This window comes from Neophocaena asiaeorientalis, unplaced genomic scaffold, assembly GCF_003031525.2.
Source record: "Neophocaena asiaeorientalis asiaeorientalis breed wild unplaced genomic scaffold, Neophocaena_asiaeorientalis_V1.1 scaffold245, whole genome shotgun sequence".
NCBI classification, from domain to species: Eukaryota; Metazoa; Chordata; class Mammalia; order Artiodactyla; family Phocoenidae; genus Neophocaena; species Neophocaena asiaeorientalis.
The window spans coordinates 3211164-3235468 of record NW_020173953.1 but is presented as its reverse complement, the minus strand read 5'-3'; the positions used below and the strand labels follow the sequence as shown (position 1 = coordinate 3235468).

The 24305-nt window shown below is 35.2% G+C and overlaps 1 protein-coding gene across 1 annotated transcript in view; it reads left to right on the top strand.

Moving 5' to 3' along the window:
* Nucleotides 1-5672, top strand: part of LOC112404778 (keratin-associated protein 19-3-like) — a 12283-nt gene extending 6611 nt beyond the window's left edge. The window contains exons 3-4 of the mRNA XM_024752879.1: nucleotides 1152-1281; nucleotides 5576-5672. Coding sequence (XP_024608647.1) covers nucleotides 1152-1281; nucleotides 5576-5672 — 227 coding nt within the window. The remainder of the gene's footprint in view (nucleotides 1-1151; nucleotides 1282-5575) is intronic.
* Nucleotides 5673-24305: the final 18633 nt, after the last annotated feature.

Genomic DNA, 24305 nt, shown 5'->3' with positions numbered 1-24305 from the left:
GCTGATTACCTGAGAAAAAATAAGGGTCTGGTATACACAGAATTGGAAAAGAAAAATTTAAGAGTAAAAATATTATGATAAAATTAGAGACGTGAGTAGAGGGATAAAATATTGATTGGAAAAAGTGGGTAAGAACAAAAGACCTAGCTGGTGCAAGCATGTATTGGGAATGAATGTAGAATGAGATTTAAAGAGATGCTTAATAAGAGAATGATATATGGATTATAAAGAAGCATAGAGAGGAGAAGAAAAATGGTAACTGTGTAGCATAGAGTCAAGATCATCTGCATTTTTAGATCATATTTTGGGTATTGTCCATTCTGGAAAAGTGGGTAATTGTGTAAAGGGAATATTTTTTAATGCTTTTCAGACTGGTTTTGGAAGTGAGTTTGTCTTGTGTGTGTATATATATATGATATATATGTATATGTATATATATTTTATATGTATATACAAATGGGAAATAAATTCGATATTTGTTTGGAGAATTTTATAGATTTAAAAACTTTAATCTTGGGCTTCCCTGGTGGCGCAGTGGTTGAGAGTCCGCCTGCCGATGCAGGGGACACGGGTTCGTGCCCCGGTCTGGGAAGATCCCACATGCCGCGGAGCGGCTGGGCCGGTGAGCCATGGCCGCTGAGCCTGCACGTCCGGAGCCTGTGCTCTGCAACAGGAGAGGCCACAGCAGTGAGAGGCCCACATACCGCAAAAAAACAAAAAAACAAAAAACAAAAAACTTTAATCTTGATCAGCGTATTTAAATCTAGGTGGAATTAATACACAACAATCCAAAGAATGCTATGAAAATGAGAAAATATTTAATGAGAAAACTCCATCAAATATGAATGATGTCATATGCTTAGTAATGAAGAATTCTATTCAGGGAAGTTTTATTTTGTGACTTTGAAGACAGATTTTTTTTTTCTCATTAAAAAAGACTAATGAGTTCAAGGGCCTTTTGAGCAGGCAGCTAACCAAGCTCAAAAATTTTAAAGAGTGTGTGCCTTTCCTTGTGTCAGCAAACAGATGAACAATTTTCCTCAAGTAAATTAATAATCTGGAATGATACAAAAGAATGGCCACATGTTTTACCACATGTTCTGACCAGGGTATATAAGCATCCCTCTACACATGCTGATATTCACACTTAGGTTCTTGCTTTGAACAGCAAACCAAACTCACCACCCCTGACAGCAACTACTGTGGAGACCTGGGCTGTGGCTATGGAGGCTTCAGTGGTCTGGGCTATGGCTATGGCTGTGGATGTGGCAGCTTCTGCAGGTTGGGCTATGGTTGTGGCTTCGGAGGCTACGGACATGGCTCTGTTTATGGAAGCTTCAGATCTGGCTGCCATTGTGGTCCATTGTGCTATGGAGGTTATGGATTCTCTAGCTTCTACTGAACTATGGCCCTAGTAACCCAATATCTGCTACCATGAGTGGATTTGACACAACATTATTCAGTCAATGAATTGAGATTACCCTAGACCTATTTAGCAAGAGAAACAAAAATTTCAGAGAATTTATTATTTATAAGCATGTCTGTCTTATGTCTTCTGGCATCTGTTAGCTTGGGCACTAACAGATGATGTATGTTGACTACCAATAAATGACCTAATTTGAAATAGAAAATATAGCTCTTTGGGGTTCATTTAACTCAGTTATGTGTACATATCTATATGTATTTTTGTTATTTGTCAATTATAAATACAAGGATTATCTCCTTTAATTTTTTTATAAAAACAAGTCATGTTAGACACACCTATTTATAGTTGCTAGCCATCCATATTATTAAAACTGTAGTCAGAGCATACTTGCATTTCACAAATATTATAATCCATATTTCTAAATTTTTAGAGAATGTAAGCTCTGCTTTTCTGTGAATCTTTGAATTATATGTTATCTTCCTTTATTCACAATCTGCTTTCATCTAGTTTGTTATGCATGTAAGATAAGACTGACTTAAATTACTTAAAAGTCATTGACAAATTGGATAATAAAAATGTGAACTTTGGACATTCAACTCATCTCATTTATCCTTTTATGGGAACACTGTCCTTCATCTTCATCATCATTACTACACTGAAGTATTTGTAATCCAGTAAGAACAATAAATGAACGGAAATATCATCAAGGAGCAAAACATTGTTTACCTTCAACTGACCAAAATTACCATTCAATAATTTTTTTTAAATTGATATAAAGAGGAATTTCAGTCAAACATTATCTCTTCAAAAACAATCATTTTATTGCAGCATAAGAAATAAGGAATAGAATAGGTAAAATACAAGATTTCCTAACTAGTTTTCCTAAAACTGAATGATATCTTCAGGTAATGATATAAACAAAAATAATATTTGGTATAAACTGGGCAAATATAACTTTAAAAAAGGACTAAAATTAAATCATAGAGTTAAAAAACTGTAAGGAATGTTAGAACTCTATAATGCTGCCTCATAATCTTGCAGGCAGGGTATCTCAGAATAAATGATTTTCCCTTGAAAATTAGTGGTAAGACTAGGGTCTGAACCCTGTTGTCCTGAGTCCCAGGACAACTATACTATGTTGACTCTTTCTTTATGTATTTTCTCTTTGAAGGTTGTCAAATAGACCATTTAAAATGTTCTGTTCATGGTTACAAGAAGAGCTAAATTATGACAACTGATTTTTGAAGATTGGTCCCTTTACCTTGATTAACACCTGTGCTTCTTTAACATTTTTATTCTTCTGAGATAGAGATTGTACTTATAATTTTCTAGTCTATCTGCTGTTGAATGTAACTAAACAATGAGCAATGTTAAAACTCAAGTCTAAGTAAAAACAAGACACAACAAAACAAAAAACCCATGACTTCTTATTTTAGTCATTGCTACCTAAAAGTTGTATGTAGCTTCACAGTGGGATGAACAGGAGAAATAAAGACAAGTTACTCTACTGAAGGATCAGACTATGTACTTTGACTCAGGAGGACAAAAATTCTATTTTCCTTTCATTTGGTTAATAACTCTAGGGACAGTATCCATGGAGCTGACAAGGAGTAAATAATCAATACAATCAAACAATATTATTATTGTTGCCGACATTCTTAGTATAATAAAAATTATCATAATTCTGTGCTAAGATTGCATTGATCTATGTCTTAGGTGAGAGAAAATGTTTTGAATTTATAACAAAAGACTTCTTCACTTCCAGGGAAAATGTGAGAACATTTTTCACTCCATGAACAGAAACTTAGGTCATGAGTTAAAACTTTAAAAAATATAATGACAATCCAAATCTGCTTTTGATCCACTATTGGACAGAAAAATAATAACTCCCCAAAGAAAGTTCCAACATGACTTTTTCTCTTGTGCATGTGGAGGAAAAAAATACAGATTTGTTCCATATTTTTCAAACTGTTTTTTCTTGCTTTTGCAACTAATGGACATTTATGAAATATGCATACCTTTGTCACATGTTTTCTTTTTTGAAAACACATTTAACATTATTGTTACTGAAGATTTTCATTTGTATCCCATATTCTTTCCATATATAAAGTAGAAACAGTCTTATACATTTAAAAAAATAGCTCTTAATCATGGTCGCATGCTCTGACAGAGTTACTCAAGAAGAATGTGAAATCCTTAACATTATGTAATTTATTCATATTTGTAAATTATTCATTAAAAATAAAAAGATTCTTATTTTCAATTGACTGATTTTCTGAAATGAGGAATAAAAATGGAATAAAGTAGGGTAAGAGTAGTATGGAGTTTAGAGCCTTATACTGGATTAAATGCTAGTCTGTAACCAGAAAGCCTGTTGGAACTCATGTCAAACTTAAAATATTTCTAGAATAGCCAGTGAATTGCTCAGGCTATGATATGCATGTTCCTTGTTTTTATATTAAAGTCTTATAATTCTTTAAAAAATAACTGTTGCTATGCTTTATTTAGATACTAGGGTCAGCTGAGTGAACAAACCTGTCAAAAAATATGTCATCCAAATATTACTTATAAATCTCAGCAAAAGCTTAGCAATATGGTTATAGTCATATAAGACATGTTTTGTGAGTCTCAAGTTTCAAGATATGGGCACACTTATCTAGGGCTTATTCAGGTATGGGATCAACTTTGGGTATTAGTAACTACCTCTCTGGGCTGAGGCGAGGAACTCTGTGAATATCAGGCCAAATATTTCCAAAGAATGTCTCCTTATTCTCTGTCCATTTTAACAATTATGCTGCATATTTAGATAATTTAAATATTCCAGATTGTACAAGTCCTTTTAAAATTCAGATGATTTTAGGAGTTGAAATATGTTTTAAACAAGTATCAATATCTTATAGAAAGGTCTAGTTGATATCTTAGAAAAGGCTAGTAACAAAAAATTGGCAAAGACTAGGTAAAGAGAAGACAAAGGCAAATGTAATATATTGTCAATGAGATCTAGATAGAAGGAATGCAGTGTTGATTTGAGTATGTAGGTTGGAGCCCAAACCATTTTTCTCTATTCACACTTTTACCTGGATGCATAATGAATCATGGAGGAAGGAAGTTGGATGATGTTCAAAGTGGAATCCGAAAAAGATGTAAAGTACATGGATAAATGATGAAGAGTAGAGAAAGAGAGAAAATGTGTGGAGGTGAGTATAATCTGCATTTGGAGCAGCAGTGAGACTAGAACTTATTCTGGGGAAACTCTTCAGGATATTTAAAAAAAATAACTGTGCGTGAAGGTTTTTCACAAGATGGAGTTTTGATCACTGTGATAGTCTCTCCATTTCTGAGTCCAATTCTGCTATGTTTTTAAACCAAAACAAGTATGCTGGTGTGTAAAACCAAAAATAAATCTACCATAGTACATGGTCAAAGTTCTAAAACTCTAGAAATCAAGTGAGCTTTTGTTGTCGCTTTCTGGTACACACAGCAAGCGAACCAAATCTTTCTGGACTTAGAATATTCTTTTATCTTCTGAAGAAAAGTGCATCCTTTGTGTCTCAGGCTGCAAAATATGTGTGCCTTTTGACAAAATTGACCAATTTAAATGTCTTGATATTTCCTAGAATCAGTTATGACAACCCTCAAAGGCCTGTGATGAGAAGATAATTAGAAATTCAACAACATTTAATATAACTGATGTTAAGTGACTGGTGATAAAGAATTCAATTTAAGGTTTGGTATGCCTATACTTTAAAGAAAGAGCAATTCATTTTAAGAAAATTAATGCACCTATCTCAGGAACAACCTAACTAGGGAGCCAAGCTGGTTAACACATTCTTAATGAGTATGGTCAGAGCATCATAGATTAAGGAGTTTTCTTAGGCAAGTATAATTCATGAATGAAACCAAAGGATGGGCACCTGTTTTATCTCATTCTCTGACTAGGGTATATAAGCCTCCTTGTAAAGATGTCGACATTCACACTCTGTGTCTTGCATGCAACAGCAAACTAACTCACCACCTCTGATACCATGAGTCATTACAGCAACTATATGGAGGCTTGGGCTTCAGCTATGGAGGCTTTGTTGGCCTGGGCCATGGCCATGGCTGTGGACATGGAAGCTTCTGAATACTGGGCCATGGCTGTGGCTTCAGAGGCTACGGATATGGCTCTGGTTATGGAAGCTACAGTTACAGCTGCTGTCACCATCCATCGTGCTATGGAGGATATGGATTCCTTAGTTTTTACTAAAGAAAATGGAAATTGGATGCAGAGGGAAAACCTCCAAATTTGTTTGGTCCTATTTTGTGCTTTCATCCCCAAAACATCCACCCTATTTTATCCAGGATCAATTAATAGCATTTATCAATAGTTACAGTGCCCCTATGAATATTTGGTGACTTTTTACCTCTAAAGCTGCCATCTAAATGCATAGTCAATATGTATCACCATTCTAGTTTGATACCCTTATTTTGGTTTACTCTTCTTGCCACCATTACCATGATGTTCTCTTTCTAGCAAGACCACAGAGAACACTTGTATTTTGCTTTTGTCTAATAAACTGATACTTTAATAAAATATAAATGTTTCTTTCTGATGCTTTTATTTTTTTTAACTCCTTCTTTTGAAACTAATCTAAAAAATTTACTTGTGAAGCAGTGACAGCTGTGGTTACACGTTATAGTATGATGCAAATGTTTCTAGTTCACCACATTATATAAGTTTGAGAACACCTAGGGTGTCAGTTAACACTAAATGAAATTAACGTGTCCCTGTTTACTCACTTAGGATATCAGCCCCCTCAAATATCCCTCAAATGTTCCTAGAATGACTAAGTATTCTGGGGTTCTGATATTTGCATTCAAGTACATTCTTCTGCGTGACATTGCTGTTAGCTAAATATGTTCTTTTTTAAAGACTTTTTTCTTAGAGCAATTTTAGGCTCGCAGCAAAATTGAAAAGTAGGTATTATGATTTCCCACATACTCTCTGCTCACACACACTACCAATATCTCCCTAGAGTGGTATACTGATTACAACTGAAGAATCTGCATTGACATATCATAATCACTTAAAGTCCATAGTTTACCTTAGGGTTCATTCTTGGTGTTGTACATTCTATGGGTTTGGACAAATATACAATGGCATGTATCCATCATTATAATATCATACAAAATATGTTCACTCTCCTAAACCTCTTCTATGCTACTCTTATTCATCCTTTCTCCCACTGAATATCTTCTTGGTACCACTGGCCAGACATGCCTTTGCTTTACTTCCAAACTTTCTCTTGGACAAGGGGAGGTGATGGGGAAGTATCACTCATTTCCTGGGAAGGAACTACATATCTATAGTTGGCATCTACTGAAGGCCATTGTCCCTTACAAGGCTGATCCACCTAGCACTGCCAGGATGCACTGGATCATAGAGGTACAGTGTTCTATGGAAAATAGGGGTGGGGGATCTTTTCTCATTTCTTTTGGCATTCTATTAGAGTGTTCTTAATATTCTATACATTTTCTCATGAATGGATGATGGTACAAGTCAAACCTGAGTAACACAAAAGATGCTTTGCTGATAAGAGTTTCTCATGGCTGTCAACTCTGGCTCCATTATTCAGTCAAGGTCAAGAAAATTGGTTGGCTCTTTCTTCTTTCAAGATTTATTCTCTCCCAGAAAATTCCTCAGTTTCTCTAGAGGGACTTTCTTTTTAGCTTATTTCATCATTCACCACTTGGAACAAGCCTTTTGGAACAAAAACAGTGAACACAGATTGACTCCTCCTCTAGAAGGTTTCTTAGCCAACAGGCCAGAGCAGCCTGTTTCACCAGTTTGTCTGACACGACCAGACATGTCTGAATCCACTTAAATTCATACTTGGACCACTATTGCTTATCTCTTGAGAAATTCTTTTTATCCTTTTGTAAATCTAAAGGAAGAGCATTACTGTATGAAAAATTTCCCACTGAAAAAGTGTTACTTTTTAACCTACACTGCAGTTTAGATTTCAAATTAAAAAAACAAACAAACATGAGAAGCAAAAGAAAAAAAAATAAATGAAAAAGAAGAATTCATAGATCAAGGGCTCAGTGTCTTACATAGAAGATGGCTTACATCATGGGGATGACATGAAGCTCAGAGTGAACACACACCCAGTGCTATTAGCTGGAAGGCGTCAACTCAAAGAATCTCCAGAAGATTCCTCTGTATGCATTTAACCTTGCTAGTGATATATAAACTTTGTATTTTCATGCATAAAACTTAGTGTGTTCTAAATCCCTTGGATAAAATAGAAGAGTTCTTCAGATAATTAGTTTGTCCTTTAACTAAAAAGGGCAATGGAATGATCCTTGTAGATTAATAATGATGATAATTGTAGTTCTTGTTCTGTATGATTCATATCTTTGATTTTCATTTTCTATTGTCTAAAATTTAACAATATGTGAATTGATTTGCATGTACTCTGATAAACATACAAAACATATGAGCCTTCTAGAGGACTATTACTTGGAATATATAGTATGTGATTGCTTAACTTAATTTTCTCCAGACAGATAGTACCTCCTACTAAGTATGACCTTGTATACCATGTATGTTATGTTTAAATATTGGCCTTATTTGAAGGTGTTTCTGATTTTTTGAACTGTCTAGATGCTATTAAATTGGATTTGTGCCCAAACATAATTAGTGATTCTCCTGAGTGTCATATCTTTTAGAAGCATATTGCAAAAGTGACGTTTATGTCCTTGGTTAGCTTGTAAAAGAATTGGAAGCCAGGAACATGAAACATTTTAAAATTGCGGTCACTAAATAGTTCTGTTGAGAGAATTTTGTTTATATCTCTTATGTCAGTAATATGTTAGAAAATAAGTAGGGGAGAAATCTCTTGATTAAAAATAAGGTCCTAATTTTGAAGAAAGCATAATAGTGTTAGTTTTATCCCTGGTATGCTAGTAAATAAAGGTTGCATAATTTAGGATCCAAGATTAATGTTAAAGGATAGAGAGTAATTTCTTGAAATGTGGATACAAAAAGTACAATTTCTTACCCCCACTAAAAAGAGTTTTAGAGACATAACATTCATAATCACAACTCATTACAGCTTAAATTGGTCACAGGAAATCTAATGATAAAAATAAATATAAAAACTCTTTAATCAATGAAAAGTACTCTATTAATATGAAAGGGCAGTTTAGTAAATATTTTATCATATGTATGTATAGAATAAAAAGTCAGTATACCTAGTCCATTTTCCAAGTCTGAATCAAAGTTTATTTTTTTTAAATATATTTAACAAATATAATTGCTGGTCTCCAAATGAAGGGGCCTAGGCTAAATCTATGAATCCGCCTATAACTATAGCTATGAACTTGGAGATTCTGAGGCTTAATATTGGCATATATTTAGTTATGTTCTTGCCAAACACCTTGCTATGGGCTGTAGAAACCATGTGGATTCTATTGTCCAGTTTGTTGATAATGGCACAGTGATCCATACAGCCACTCTGGTCAGAATTTGGAGAGGCTTCACATGTCTTTTCTCTCATCCATATCCAATTGGTAACCATTTTGTGCTGCCTACTTAATGTATGTATTTCAGTTTACTAATTTTTTAAAGTCTATAGTTATCGTTTGTCTCTTGGGCTATGGCTATACATTCTCATCTATTATTTTTTTCTTTTTCTTTTTATAAATTTAATTTTTATTGGAGTATAATTGCTTTACAATGTTGTGTTGGTTTTTGCTGTACAGCAAAGTGAATCAGTTATATGTACATATATCCCCTCTTTTTTAGATTTCCTTCCCATTTAGGTCATCACAGAGCATTGAGTATAGTTCCCTGTGCTATATAGTAGGTTCTCTATAGATAATAGTTATCTATTTTATACATAGTAGTGTATATATGTCAATCCCAATCTCCCAGTTCATCCCAACTCCTTCCCTCCTTGGTAACCATAAGTTTGTTCTCGATACTTGTGTCTCTATTTCTGCTTTGCAAATAAGTTCATCTGGACCATTTTTCTAGATTCCACATATAAGCGATATTATATGATATTTTATTTTCTCTGACTTACTTCACTCTGTATGACCAGTCTCTAGGTCTGGTTTCCAGGACTCAAAGCCTCCTTTCTTTTCTTTTCTTTTTTTTAAATTTAATTTTATTTATTTATTTTGGCTGCATTGAGTTTTCGTTTCTGCGTGAGGGCTTTTCTCTAGTTGTGGCGAGCAGGAGCTACTCTTCCTTGTGGTGCACAGGTTTCTCATTGTGGTGGCTTCTCTTGTTGCGGAGCATGGGGTCTAGGCGCGCGGGCTTCAGTAGTTGTGGCTCACGGGCTCTAGAGCGCAGGCTCAGTAGTTGTGGCACACGGGCTTAGTTGCTCTGCGGCATGTGGGATCTTCCTGGACCAGGGCTCGAACCCATGTCCCCTGCATTGGCAGGCGGATTCTTAACCACTGCACCACCAGGAAAGCCCTCAAAGCCTCCTTTCATCCTTTGGTCCCTTTGTTGAAAGCCGTTTGTTTAAAATAGTTTCTTATCTGACTTGGGATGACACATTATGCTGCTATTATGAAGAGAATAATTTAGCTCCCAATGTGCTGATATGGAAAGAATTCAATTAAAAATCAATTTGCAGAAAAACATGGATCATAAATTTGGCCCACCAGATATGAAGCTCAGTAAACACTGACTGAATGAATATGTGTAATTACCTAAATAATCCATAATCTTTCTCAAATAATTGCCTTTGTCCTAGCTCCTTCCTCACCTCAGATGGTATGGTCTTCTCTTTTCATGATGAGCTCCTACTCATCTTCAAATATCAATCTAATTATCATCTCTGTTGGGATGCCTTCTTGTATTCCACAAGGCACCCAACAACATCGCATACAAATGCCCGTTCCTGACTACCTTATTGTCCTCTAGTCCCCTATGTAGCTTTTTCCTCATAACAAATATCACCAATGGATATTATATATTTGCTTATTTATTCACATATATGGTTTGTCTTCCTCAGGAAGTGTAAACTCCATATGAGCAGAGACTTAATATGTTTTACTTACTGCTGAATCTTCAGTGTCTAGAGCAATGTTTGATCCACTTAAAGTATTTCATAAAGTATGTACTGAATAAAACTCTGCTAGCACTAATCTATTAATTATTTTTTATGTCACATTCTTCATTAAATTAGAAGTCATTTATTATAATAATATGATTCTATTGATGAAAAATAAACTTTTATTTTTATTTTAAACATCATGCTTCATCATCTTTTTCACAGATATTTATTAATCGTTTACAATATGCTAAGCACTCTGCTTGGTACAAAGGCATAATCATTACCCAACGTCAATATAACTACTAGTAATAATAACATATTTATTGTGTTCTTACTTTTCCTGTCATTGTCACACCTAAACTTCAGAATTTTAAGAGATTGTTGCTATTCTAGGGTAATAAGTGAGGGAATGATAGTTTGAGAGGCTAAATTACTTATCCCAAATCACACAATAGTGAGTTGTGAGATAATAATAATCAATGATAAATTAAAAAGTAAAAGATTTTCAACCTCAGCACAAGTTCGTATACATGTAGTAAAGATGGTCGGTTATAAGAATGTACCTTCATGCTACCATCACATTGCTGGTTAATGACTACAAACCTCAATTGTATACAAAAATAAGTCTGATGCTCATCCGAGAGCTGGGGGAAGTGAGATAGATTTTCTGGGTTCACTAACATGACTGGGGGTTGGTGTGGGTACTTGGCTCTGCACCACACATCTTTCATACTCCAATAGGCTAGACCAGATGTGTTTTCATGCAAATGTCAGGGGTATGAGAACAAAATAAATACCTGCAAGGATATTGGATACCCAAACCCAGAACTGACACACCATTAATTCTATCTCATTTTCTTGGTCAAAGCATCTTATATGGCTGAACTAGGGATCAGACTGGGAAAACACTAAAAATTCATAAGGCAAAGAGAGTCGATGAGAAAAGGGGCAAAACTTTGTATTTTATCAAGGACCTCATTGTCTACCCTCACCTTTGACAATTCTTTTTCTTAGGTAATGTCATTACTCAAGGCAATCAGTGATCTCTTCTCTGCAAGCTGATAACTCTCAAATCTATATCTCCAGTTTGTAGGGATGCCAAATTAAAAACAGGACAACATGTGAAATTTAAATTTCAGATAAACAAAAAATACATTTTTAAAATAGGAACGTGCAAAATATCAAATGGAACATACTTGTACTATAACCCGTGTCCCCTGCATCGGCAGGCGGACTCTCAACCACTGCACCACCAGGGAAGCCCATCACTCTGTATTTTTATTTGCACTATATTGTATCTGTCTTAATCTAGCCTTTCTTCTGATATTTTTCTGCTTGGAGAATGTTTCCAAATGTGTGTCTATGTAGGCAACTGAACCTCAACATGGTCTAATAGTTTATTCTTACGCATGTACCCTTTCTGCCTCCAGACCCTTTGTTCTCGTATTTCCATCCACTTAATACTACAAGACTGAAAAATCAGTCACGAAAATAATTCTCGACTTGTCTCCTCTCCTCATTCATTGATTTATCTTTAATTCTGCCATTTAAATCTTCCTATAAAAGATCTCATCTTCTTCATCACCAGTTTTTCTCCTTTACTTGACATCTTTTCATCTCTTCATCACAATATTCTCCATTAAGAGTCTTCTTAAATCAACTTTTACTCCATTCACATCTTAAGATTACATTCTCTTTTACATCCATTGAAGTCATACTGCTTGGGTTACAATGTCAATGTCGAATAACTCTATTACCTTGGGCAATTTATTTTACCTCATTAAGTCTCATTTTTGTTATCTGAAAATTGAAGATGATTTCATTGTTTTCCCTGTAATGTTGTGAGGATTAAATGAGCTAATGTTTGTAAAGCCCAAAGAATGGCCAGAGTAAACAATAGACTTGAGCTATAAGTATAATTATTACTCTAATACTTTCATTGCTGTATAATACCTTTTTCCTCTATTTCATTCCATAGAAGCACCTCCTCATCCTGTAAGGCTTAGCATAAAAAAACTATTCTTACATCATGGTCCTGAAAAAAATAAAATAAAAAATCTGTCCTCAACTATATTTTTTTCACGTGTTTTATTTTTTCACAACAACCTTTATTTTATGATGTGACGTTTACTTATCTTTCTCCCCTGCTCAATAGTGAGCTCCTTCACTGAAGTCTAGATTTACTCAAGTTTAATGCAGCTACATTGAAATTCATTACAGACTTATACAGTGAGATGTCTTTCTTTTTCCATTCATTGCTGTAATACTAGATTCCTATTAAAACTGTAATACCAGATGGTTCTTAAACTTGATATGATCTTATTATAAGTTGAATTTCTTTTATGCTATATTTTTATGCTAAAATGAGAACTGAAATAATTTGCTAAAAAGATTTAAACAGCCCATATAAAACACTGCATTGCTTCCTAGGTAGACAGTAAATACACAATTAAATTATCAGAACCCACATTCCAACAGTCATTTGTACCATATGAAGAGGCTCAAACCCACATTCTCTCCACCAGTCTACTTCTTCTATCCACCTGTCTACTCCAAGGTTCTGTTCAGAGATCTTAGGAAAGCACTATTTACTAAGCAAGGAAGTAGTTAAAAGAAAGATTACCAAGTCATTATCATTGTCTTCATCGTGTACTTTTCTTCCAGAAGTAAAGAATGGAAGGAGAAATTGGATATATCTAACATAGTTCTTGATTGGAAGAGATGGAAACCACTTAAAAAATAAATTTATTGATAGTACAGGTAACTCAAAGAACCTGTTGGTAAGCTGAGAGATGAATTTAACAAACCATACAGGATCCAGGGATGTAAAGATGGCTGGAATAGCAACAAAACCAATGCTACAGCAATAGTCTTGTTACAATATCACTTTATCCATTACTGTCACAGTTGGACTGATGTGGTGGGACCAGCCCTGTGGTTTTTATAATTGTTAGAAACTATTAGCAATAATCAGGAAACTTTGGGGAAAAAAGAAAAGGTTTATTACTTACAGGACCTGGAAATTACACAGCACACCTGGGGTCACACAGCGAGGTCAAGGGGAGAGAGAGGGAATGCATGGGTCTGAGGTTCTGCTTTTATTGAGGTTGAGGGTGAAAACCTAGGGTTTCATGGTCTTACTCTTTATTGGTGAATTAATACATAAGAGTGAGAATTTACAGTGCAGGAAGAGAAAAAGAAACAAATGGCCCAAATTGTCAGTTATTGAAATCAACCAAGAGCTCTAAAACAAAGGTGGCTTGACTCTCTTTATCTAATCATATGGCTGGAAATGTGTTTATTTGAGATACCTTCTTTGAAGTGGATGTCTCTCTGAAGTGGATGCCTGGGTAATCAAAGCTTAAGTCAGGCACTTGACTTACAAAAAGAAAAAAACAAAACAAGACAACTGTCAAGGGTTTACACTACATGGTGAGAGTATTTCTTCTTCTTTTTTTTTTTTTTCCAACATCTTTATTGGAGTAGAATTGCCCTACAATGGTGCCTTAGCTTCTGCTGTATAACAAAGTGAATCAGCCATATGTATACACATATCCCCAATATCTCCTCCCTTTTGCATCTACCTCCCACCCTCCCTATCCCACCCCTCTAGGTGTTCACAGAGCACCAAGCTGATCTCCCTGTGCTATGCGGCTGCTTCCCACCAGCCATCCATTCTACATTTGATAGTGTATATATGTCCATGCCACTCTCTCACCTCGTCCCAGCCCACCCCTCCTCCTCCTCATGTCCTCAAGTCCATGAGTATTTTTGAGATGTGGTTAACATCTACAATTAGTCCGCTTTAAGTAAAAGAGATAACCTGTGTAATGTGGGTGGATCTAAACCAATCTATTGGAAACGTTAAAAGCAAAAACTAAGGTTTCCCAAAGAAGGACTTGGAATGCTTTTAAGACTGCAGTAGCAAGTCCTGCCTGAATTTCCAGCCTCAGTGTGTGTGTGTGTGTGTGTGTGTGTGTGTGTGTGTATACACTATTACTTCAGTTTATCTGGACACCCCAAAGATGCACCTTCCAAACAATTCCTCCAGTTCTCTATAGGTGGTGAAAATTTCCCTAAATCAAATCAAATCACCACTTAGCACTTAAGGTTATGACATGTGATCATGATTAGAACTGTCAATTTATTTCCCAGGGTTTGAGTGCACAGGCGGTACATTACACCCCACCTGTCCCTGAAACACTAGACACAAAAATATTGGGAGGAAAAGGAAAGAAGAAAACAAAGAGATAAATCTGGAGCAAGAGAAATGGTGTCAAGAGGGCAGACTCATGTGGAGTGACACAGTGAGAGCCTTGGAACCTGTGAATGAAAAATGTTGCCCTCCATATTAGTAAACAAAGGAGGTTGCAGCCATCAAACCACTACAGTCATCCCCATCAGTGAGCCCTGAGGGAACTCAGGATGGAGACAAATGGGCTGCCCACCGCCAAGCTCTCAGCCACTGCAGCTCCCCAGCAGTGCACTCCAAGGGGACTCAGGATGAGAAAGCACAGGATACTGACCCTGGATAGCTAAGGTGTATATTAAAGTCATAATCTCAATGAGCCCAGACTCTTGCATCTTCCCATACATAGAAAAGTGCTAAATTCATTAATTTGAGGTATCTGGTTTTCTTTAATTAATAGTAATCTTTTGCTGTTCCGACTACCTGGCCTTTGTTGTAAAAACCCCTATACATCCTGGATCCTCCCTTACCTCTTCAGAGCAGTGCCTCAGAGTTCTTCTGAGAGGCTGTCTTCCCAGCTTGAAGTCTTCAGAAAGTCCTCCAAATAAAACATAGTTCTCAATTTTTAGGTTGTGCTTTTTTTTTTCAGTAGATAAACTCAGGGAAAAGCATTTGGTGAGGGAGATCCTAAGAACAGATGTGACAGGGGTGAGAGACAGTGACCAAAAGAAAATGGATGAGAAGCCACCAAAGATCAATCACCTCTACAAAAATTATGCCCCAAGCTTTTACTTGTTCTAAGTGTGTTGTAGAAACACAATCAAGAAGTGTCTATCTTATTTCTCCTCTGGGGGCTCTCTAAATCAGCAGTTCAGGCAAGTGAAAACCAGATAAGCTCTCAAGCCTCTTAGCTAAATTCAAAACCAACTTATGCAGTTAATAGCTGTGATGCCTTGGGGCATGGTATTACTTAAGTGCTCTGTGACATCTGTGGAATGGGGGTAATAATATTATCTACCTCACAGGATGATTGTCTTAAATGAATTAATACTTCTAAAGTTTCTGGCACATAATAAGTATGAATAGACACTATTTTTACTATTATTATTAGGAAGTTGAGATTCCTTGTCTCTATTAGTTGTCTGATTATCTAATAGGTAGCCTATAAAATCTGCAAGGAAAGTGCTACAACATTCAAGCCAAATATATTTCCAGCTTTACCTAATGTACAAAGGCATAAAAGATAACTGCTCTTTAGTGTTTACTGAAGAATCTACTGAGACTTTAAATTCATGACTTGAAATAACTTGGGTTAACTGATTTTTATTTTCAAGATATTTTCTTACCCTTCACGAATTGATTTTTATTGCTAAAAATAAAACAAGTAAGCATATGCTTTTTGATGAGTTTGAGCTACAGTGCTTAGCAGTTAGTCTGGCTGGCCTCAAATTTAATCACCTGGGATCAATTAAATTTAATTTAATAAAAAATCAACCATTTAAAGCTGAATAATTTGCAACAACATGGATGAACCTGGAGGACATTTTGCTAAGTGAAGAAAGCCAGACACAGAAAGACAAATACTGTGTGATATTACTTACATGTGGAATCTAAAAACGTCAAACTCATAGTAACAGAGAATAGAATGGTGGTTCCAGGGTCTTCGGGCTGGGGGAAGTGAGCAGATGTTGGTCAAATGGTATAAACATTCAGTTATGAGGTGAATAAGTTCTGGAGACCTAATATATAGCATGAGGACTGTGGCTAATAATAATGTATTGTATACCTGAAATTTTTCAAGAGAGTAAATTTCAAGTGCAAAAAAGAAGTTAACTATGTGAAATGATGGATATGTTAGTTCATCTGATTATGGTAATCATTTCACAATGTATATGTATATTACAACAGCACGTTGTACACCTTAAATGTATACAGTCTTTATTTGTTAATAATACCTCTATAAAGCTAGAAAAAGTTGCCATTTAAGTGTGCCATTTCACACTAAACATTCTATCCTCCTCATATATCTATAGATGGGGAAGAGGAAGAAAGAAAACCTCTCTCTTTCATAAAATTCACTAAGGTTTTATTCCATTCCTTACAAGGCAATAGTTGTCAAAAGTACCTTTGGACTCATCAACTTATTTTTATTTGTTCAATTTCTTCCTTTATTATATTTTCTTTAGGTCACTTTTAATCACCTTTGTCCAAATTTCCCATTCTTTTCTCTAAACATTTCCTTTACTGCAAAAGACAAAAAATAATTCCTTTCCAACATGTTTACCTTCTTAAATTCTTCCTACATTATATCTCTAGATTAAAAGGAAATAATAGAAAAACATACAGAATCAACTAAATCATCCCTTGACAGATTAGACAGAAACTATAAATATCAAAAACAGCTCCCTTTTTGGGGTAAATATCAAGTATGTGTTTGCATTTGAACAAATGCATATGTAGATTTTGAACTTTCTATATGTGAGGACCGTCTTGAAGACTATTTAAAATGAAATTTGTATTAATCTTTATCCGCATCAATTTTAAGAGGAATACATTCAATTTTGAATATGACTGAACGGTTTTTGAGCATCTAACCTCCAAGCAGAAGAAAAAGAGAAAGTACTTTTAATATGAGTTGATAAAATATTAAAGTTGGCTGTTTCAGTCTGAGTGTTCATCAGCTATTGTTACTGAATTGTAAAGACATAATTTTAAATACATCACCTTCCATACCTTTTCTGTGAGTCTCTTAAGGAAGAGAATTGAGTCTTCAGAAATCAAAATGAGAAGTGCAGAGAAAAGAGAAGAAATGTTTTGCTAAATTGCTTTAGTTCTTGTCATACAAAGATTGAGAAACAGTGTTATAGTAGTATCATTGTATGAATATACCACATTTTCTTAACCCATTCATCTGGAGATGGACGTTTAGTTTGCTTCTGTCTTGAATAATGCTCAGTAAACATGGGAGTGCAGGTACTACTATTTCTATTTTGAGTGAAAGGTACTGAAGTTTCCATGGGTGACTTTATAAAACATTGACCTTATAAAAAAATTAATATGGAGAAAAATGTAGTTGCAGAGAAGAAAAGATATAAGATTAGCTAGCATTAAAGATACTAAGAACTTTAGAAGAGACAAGTACAATAGGAGAAATATAATATACAAAAATATTATAGACATCACTTATTAATTACCTAATTTAAGTCAGGCATTTTGAATACCTTACATAAACTCTGAAAAAATTACTATCCCCATTGTAAAGATAAGGGAATTGGATAAGACAGTGGAAGTGACTTGTCCAAGACCAAGCAGCTGGTAGATGGTAAAGTCAGGATTTGAATCTGGATTCAAAACCCATGTTTTTTCTTTATGCTACACCCTGCTGTTGCCAGAGAGAGGCATCAGCGGTGATATTTGGGATAAATTGTGGACTGCGAGAGATGATATTGATTTTGTAGTCTTCACTGGTTAATTTACATTGAGCATTAATTGGTAAAACTCAATAGAATTTTAGAAACCAGAAAAAAATAGAGAAAATGAATTTTGCTTAAGATCATAAGTTTTTCATTGGCATATACCTGGGAAAAATTTAGGAAACTTTAGTATAAGCCAACTGTGAGTAATTTTCTATAGTGTTTTGTTTTAGCATATCAAATTTTACATAAATTGAAACAGATATTAATAAATACTTTGTGTATAGCTGTTGAACAAGACCTATAATTTTAAGTAAAGGATGGACAGAAAATCACTTAAATAGAGGAAAATTCGTAAGGCTCAGGATCACAAAAGTGAGTCTCGGTCTAGTGGGATATGGCTGAAGGAAGAATAGTCATGTAAGCAGCAGATTCTAATCTTTCTTCATCCTCCTGTTACTCTCTCTCTTTCACCATGGGATGTATAATGTCTCAAACCCTAACTTTTAAGTAAGGGAAACTTTGCAAATATTCTCCCAGGTGGAATAAGACATTTTGTGGGAGGTAGCCTAGGTATTTAGAAGGAGAAAATTTGAAAGTATAATCCAAATGGAGCACAGATTCTCAAGAAAAGGGAAGATGGACTCTTCTCTTCATGGAGCATTTTCCTAATGTGCAATGTTGCCTAACACATAAAGTCTAGCTTCTCTGTGCTAAGAGTGGTTGGATTATTATTAGAGGGCAGATGGTTTGAACAGCAGAGGTCATATAAATGAAGCATTAATTAAATGTAGTTGTAAATAAAGTAATATTTGAAAGTAAAAAAAAAAATCATGGTTGTGGAAAGACTGTATTTGATTTTCTTAAGATTGAAGAGCCTCTAAAAATCCCTGATACAGGCAGACATCTTTTCCTTTAAGCAAGGCAAACGGCTGCAGAGGTACCTCTGTCCACCAGGGGGCATGTCACCATTGTTTACTCTCCACTTTCCACTTAGGAAATTTCTGAAGTAATTTTCAGAACTTTCATTCACTCTCTTGCTCATCAGCTCATTGATCATTTGGTTATCTTTCAAGACTGCCTTTGGTCTCTTCTAATTTTATCCTGGAGTCTGAAGACCTTGAAGTTGGCTGGGAGTTTCTACTGCAAGTGTTGTTTATAGGCCGACTGAGAGACATTTTAAGATTGGAATAAATCTCTTCAAACTTTCTTTATTTCAAAGCCTAAATTCTTTGTTCTATTAAGCCTGACACTTCTGTTGAGGTAGAAACTGCTGCAAATTAGGAAGAGCACGACCTAGTTTTACATGCTTTGGATGGTGTACTCCATTGCTAGTTTGCTGAGGATCTTTCTGACCTTACTTAGAACAATGCCCATGAAAATCAATGAAAAATTAGTGATACTTAAGGACACATAGAAAAAGTCCTAGAATACTGTCTAATGCTTCTTAAAGAAAAAATATTCATTAGCAAAAATCCTTTATTTTTAGTTATTAAAGAGTATATAGATTTTTGAAACTACTGAACCATAATCCTTGGTGTACAGAAGGTACTACTGCAGCCTTTTTGCCTTTGTCAAAAGAAAAGAAAGATTTCTCTCTCTCTCTCTCTCTCTCTCTCTCACTTGCTCTTTCTCTGTATACACACACACACACACACACACACACACACACATCTTTATTACAATTTCAGGACAAATTGAAATGCAAATGTAAAATAGAATATAAAAACCGAGCATTCTCAGCCAATTGATTTTTAACACTTGAACCTGAAGGAAACAGAGGCTGTGTATCAATAATAGAAAACATGATTTTCAATTTGCCTTGCAGTCTCTGTAAGGTGAATCCCTCATACAGATCAGAGTTAAGCAACATAATGGAGAACAGCATCTGATGTGGTTTCTGAGGCATGCCATAAATCATATTCTATTTCAATTTGCAAATGTCTCTGCTGGCAACAATCTTTGCATTCGGGGATCAAGTGGAATACTCATCTCCTATTAAATCAATGCAAAATGTGAAGCAAAGCTTAGTGGCTGTGTTGTGGTTTATTTCTCAAGGGACTCTGGTAATTACAAGTGAAAAAACCCTGGACTGTTCTCATGATAGAAGGTTGTGGAAATAAATATACCAATGCACAAGTGTTGCTTAGCAACATGGTTTTCATAAGGAAAAAACAATTGTTGAACCTTTCAGAAAGTCATCACTGTGAGTATACCATACTCCAGTGCCTTTAGTGAAAAGGTGAGAAAATTGGAAAAAGGTACAAACACTTTTGACCCCACTGTTGATGCTAAACTAGTGATGTTTATGTGTAAGTTCCAATATCTATTTACTCATGCAAGAATTCATATTTTTGGGAACATCTGCTACAAGTTAAGTGTGCACTCCAAATGTGATGTCAATATCTCACCTCATCAGAACAACATCCACTATCTCTTAAAGAAGTAGCAGATTACAAATAAAATGATTACCATTTCATAGTACTTCCATATTTTTTAATGGCCATAAAATTGGAAAGAAGAGCAATATTGTAGGGGTCATTGTTTAAGACTGTTTAAAACATTGTTTGTCTAGGTAGCCTTCTCTAATTACATTAAGTCCAATGAAATAAATAAAAATGAAATTTCTAGTATATAGCAATAAAAAATAGAAACCTGGGTTGGATGCTGTATTAGATTTTTAATGAAGTATGTACTCAAATGGTAGGAAACAAACATACATAAATTTCCCAATACAAAGAGAAAAATGGTTGTCATAAGTAGCAATATCATAGAACAGAGGAACACTTCTGAGAGGGTGAAAGTAAGAACAGGCTTAGAAAGAGTCGAGTATTTCAATATATAAAAAACAGAGCAAGGTCAAAAACAAAAGCAAATGTATATAAAAACATAGTATAAGAGGAACTGATGAATAATTTGGAGTGTGGCAAGAAATAAACTGGAAACAGTAGGTTGGAACCAAATCATAGATTATTATGTGAAAGAACTGTACTGAAAAGATGAGTTTGGATTCAGACTGAGCTAAGAATCCTGGCTCCAAACGTTATTAACCCTGTGTGCCCTTGGGCATATTATTTGTTTTCCCTGACTTCTAGTACCAACCACACAGAGTTGTGAGAATTAAGGTACCTCATGAAAAGATGAGACCTCATATTTAAACAGCAATGAGAGCCAGGCACTTTACATAAATGAGTACAAGAGAGCCACACATAAGGATTCAGTATATCGTTTTTCAAATGGTATCTTAGCTTCCTTTTTTTTTTTCTCTCACAAACACACTTGGTTAGTGTGGTTAGTGTATTCAGTATGTAGAAATAATCTTTCACAAAGAAGTATGTGCTTTAATACTTTTAAAAACATAGAAACCTCTCAGTATTTTTTTCACTTTTGATAGAGACTAGGGTTCACAAAATATTTCACCGCTTTTTAAATTTTACTGTATGATAGAAAACAGTGCAAGTACATTAAAAAATTCTAATCACATTAGTTCTCAGTTTAAAAGAAAGAGGTGAACTGCTGCAAAATGAGGATCATATCCCAGGATAAAAGGAAATATATCTACAGTTTTAATCTATTGTCCTGTAGGAGTCAGTCTGAGACTTACCAGATTAAAAATAAAAAATCCGAGTAGTAAGGTATCTTTTAATTTCTCCCTTTTAAAATCTTGAAAACCTATTCAAATTAAAAAAAAAAACAACACTAGGGCAATCAACATATGTCAGTTGAACAAAACTTGGAAGAATCATTGGCATACAGAGATTCTCTATAACTACTTATTGAATGAATGAATGATGACTGAATGAATGAATGATTGATTGAATAAATGAATGCAGGACCAATGTGGCCCACAGTTTTTGAACTCTGAAGTAAAGTATGTATCATATATGCCAACAGATAGTTCTCAATAAATCTTTATTCTCGTTATTATCATTGGCAAACCACTGAACATTTTTAAGGGAAGAAATGATATTATCTGAACTGATTTAAGAAGACAACTCTGTAATGTGGCCCACAGTTTTTGAACTCTGAAGTAAAGTATGTATCATATATGCCAACAGATAGTTCTCAATAAATCTTTATTCTTGTTATTATCATTGGCAAACCACTGAACATCTTTAAGGGAAAAATGATATTATCTGAACTGATTTAAGAAGACAACTCTGTCTTATTATTCAACTCCGTTTTATCAATTAAATTCTGTTTTATTCAATGCAGAGACTAGATTTATGTGGAAAGTAACCAGACGCAGCGAAGTTCTTGCAATATTGTCTGACAAGAGGTCACACAGGCCTACATAAGAGAGTAGGACAGAAGTGAGAAGAAATGGCAGCTATTCAGAACATTTTAAAGTACAGACTAATCCGATTGGTTGTGAATGAAGGTTGAGAGAAAGATAAAAATCAAATGAATATCAAGATTTTTGAGTCTCAGTTACAGAAGTAATGGTTTATCTTAATAGAAATAAGATATAACAATGAGTTCAAATTTAACAAGCTGCATTTGAGATAGTGATGGTTAACATACATGGCAAGACAGAACTTCCCTGGTGGTCCAGTGGTTAAGACTTCACCTTCCAGTGCAGGAGGTGCGAGTTCCATCACTGGTCGAGGAGCTAAGATCCCACATGCCTCAGGGCCATAAAAACCAAAACATAAAACAGAAGCAATCTTGTAACAAATTCAATAAGACTTAAAAAAAAAAGGTCCACATCAAAAGATCTAAAAAGAAAAAAAGAACTACATGGCAAGAGGTATAAGAGATATCTAGGAATTAGTTGACATTCAAGACTTTCTTTGGAAAGTAGTTAAGATTTCGAATGCAAATTTTAAAATTATCTGCAACATTGATAGTGGAAAACATGAAAGAAGATGCAATTGTCCTGGGAGGGAATATGGAGCTTAAAAAAAGAGAGAGCATGGTACTCCATCTTGCAAGATTCCTGCATTTGAAGACTGGATAGAAGGACATGGGAATGGAGAACTTATGGTGAGGTGCATGGTGAGAGATCTGAATGACACAGAATCAAATAAATAGTTTCACGAGAAGTTCAAAGGAAGAGAGAATTTCAAGAGAATGTAGAAAAATAGTCCTATGACACAGTTTAGGGAGGGTAGGTAAGTTTAAGAATGAGAAGAAAAGTACTGAGTTTGATCACTAGCAGGGCATTGGTGATCACTAACTCAGCATTTCAGCAGAGAGGAAGTGGCGGTGGCCAACAAAGAGTGAACAGGTAAGAAAAAGAAGAGACATCAAATATGAAGTTTATTTGTAGGGACTTCCCTGGTGGTCCAGTGGTTAAGACTCTGTGCTCCCAATGCAGGGGACCCAGGTTCAATCCCTGGTTGGGGAACTAGATCTCACGTGCATGCCACAACTAAGAGCACACATGCTGCAACTAAAGATTCCTGCACGTGGCAACAAAGATCCTGCGTGCCGCAACTAAGACTTGGCGCAGCCAAATAAGTAAGCAAATATTAAAAAATAAAATAAAAAGAAAGTTTGTTTGTAGATGTCGGTAAGAGTCATGGAGGTAAAAAATGGGGATGGGACATGTAACTAGTATGGAGGCAGAGGAAGGGGCTGCATCAGGCAATCAGATTTCACCAACTTGTTCATTTTTTCTCTATTCTCATGATATGTGTATTTAACGTTACATTTTTTATTTGTTACAAGTTGATGAGTTATATTGTGATTGTTTTGAGTCAGTCTAGATTGTAAACTCAGCATTTGCGTGAGCGCCTTGAATTATTATTGTTCTAGTGACTAGACCTGGTAACATCAGTGGAATGTAAGCTCTCCGAAGTCAGGAATCTTCTCTATCTTGTTCAACACTCTATACCTAGCATGTCTGACACATAATGGGTCAAAGGATGTTGACTGATTGACTGATTGATGTAGAAACCCTTTCTGACTCACTTGCTCTAACGTTTTACTTGCATATCTACTACCTTAGTTGGATTCTAAGTATCTTAATGGCAAGAGGTGTCAGTTTTTAATTCTTTTGGTTTCCCACAGTTACTTTGAAGATATGTGATATTCTTAAAAGGTTTCCAGAAGGGTGGGTGGCAATTAGATTAAATTATAAGGTGAAAAATATATGATAAAACTGTATTATCAGACTATTTTTAAAGGCCTACTTTTTAGGCATCCAGTTAGCTCAGGTTGTCCTAGATGCTTAGTCATGGCACATACTCTAATTCAGTGTTTTGAGAATTAATGGCTAA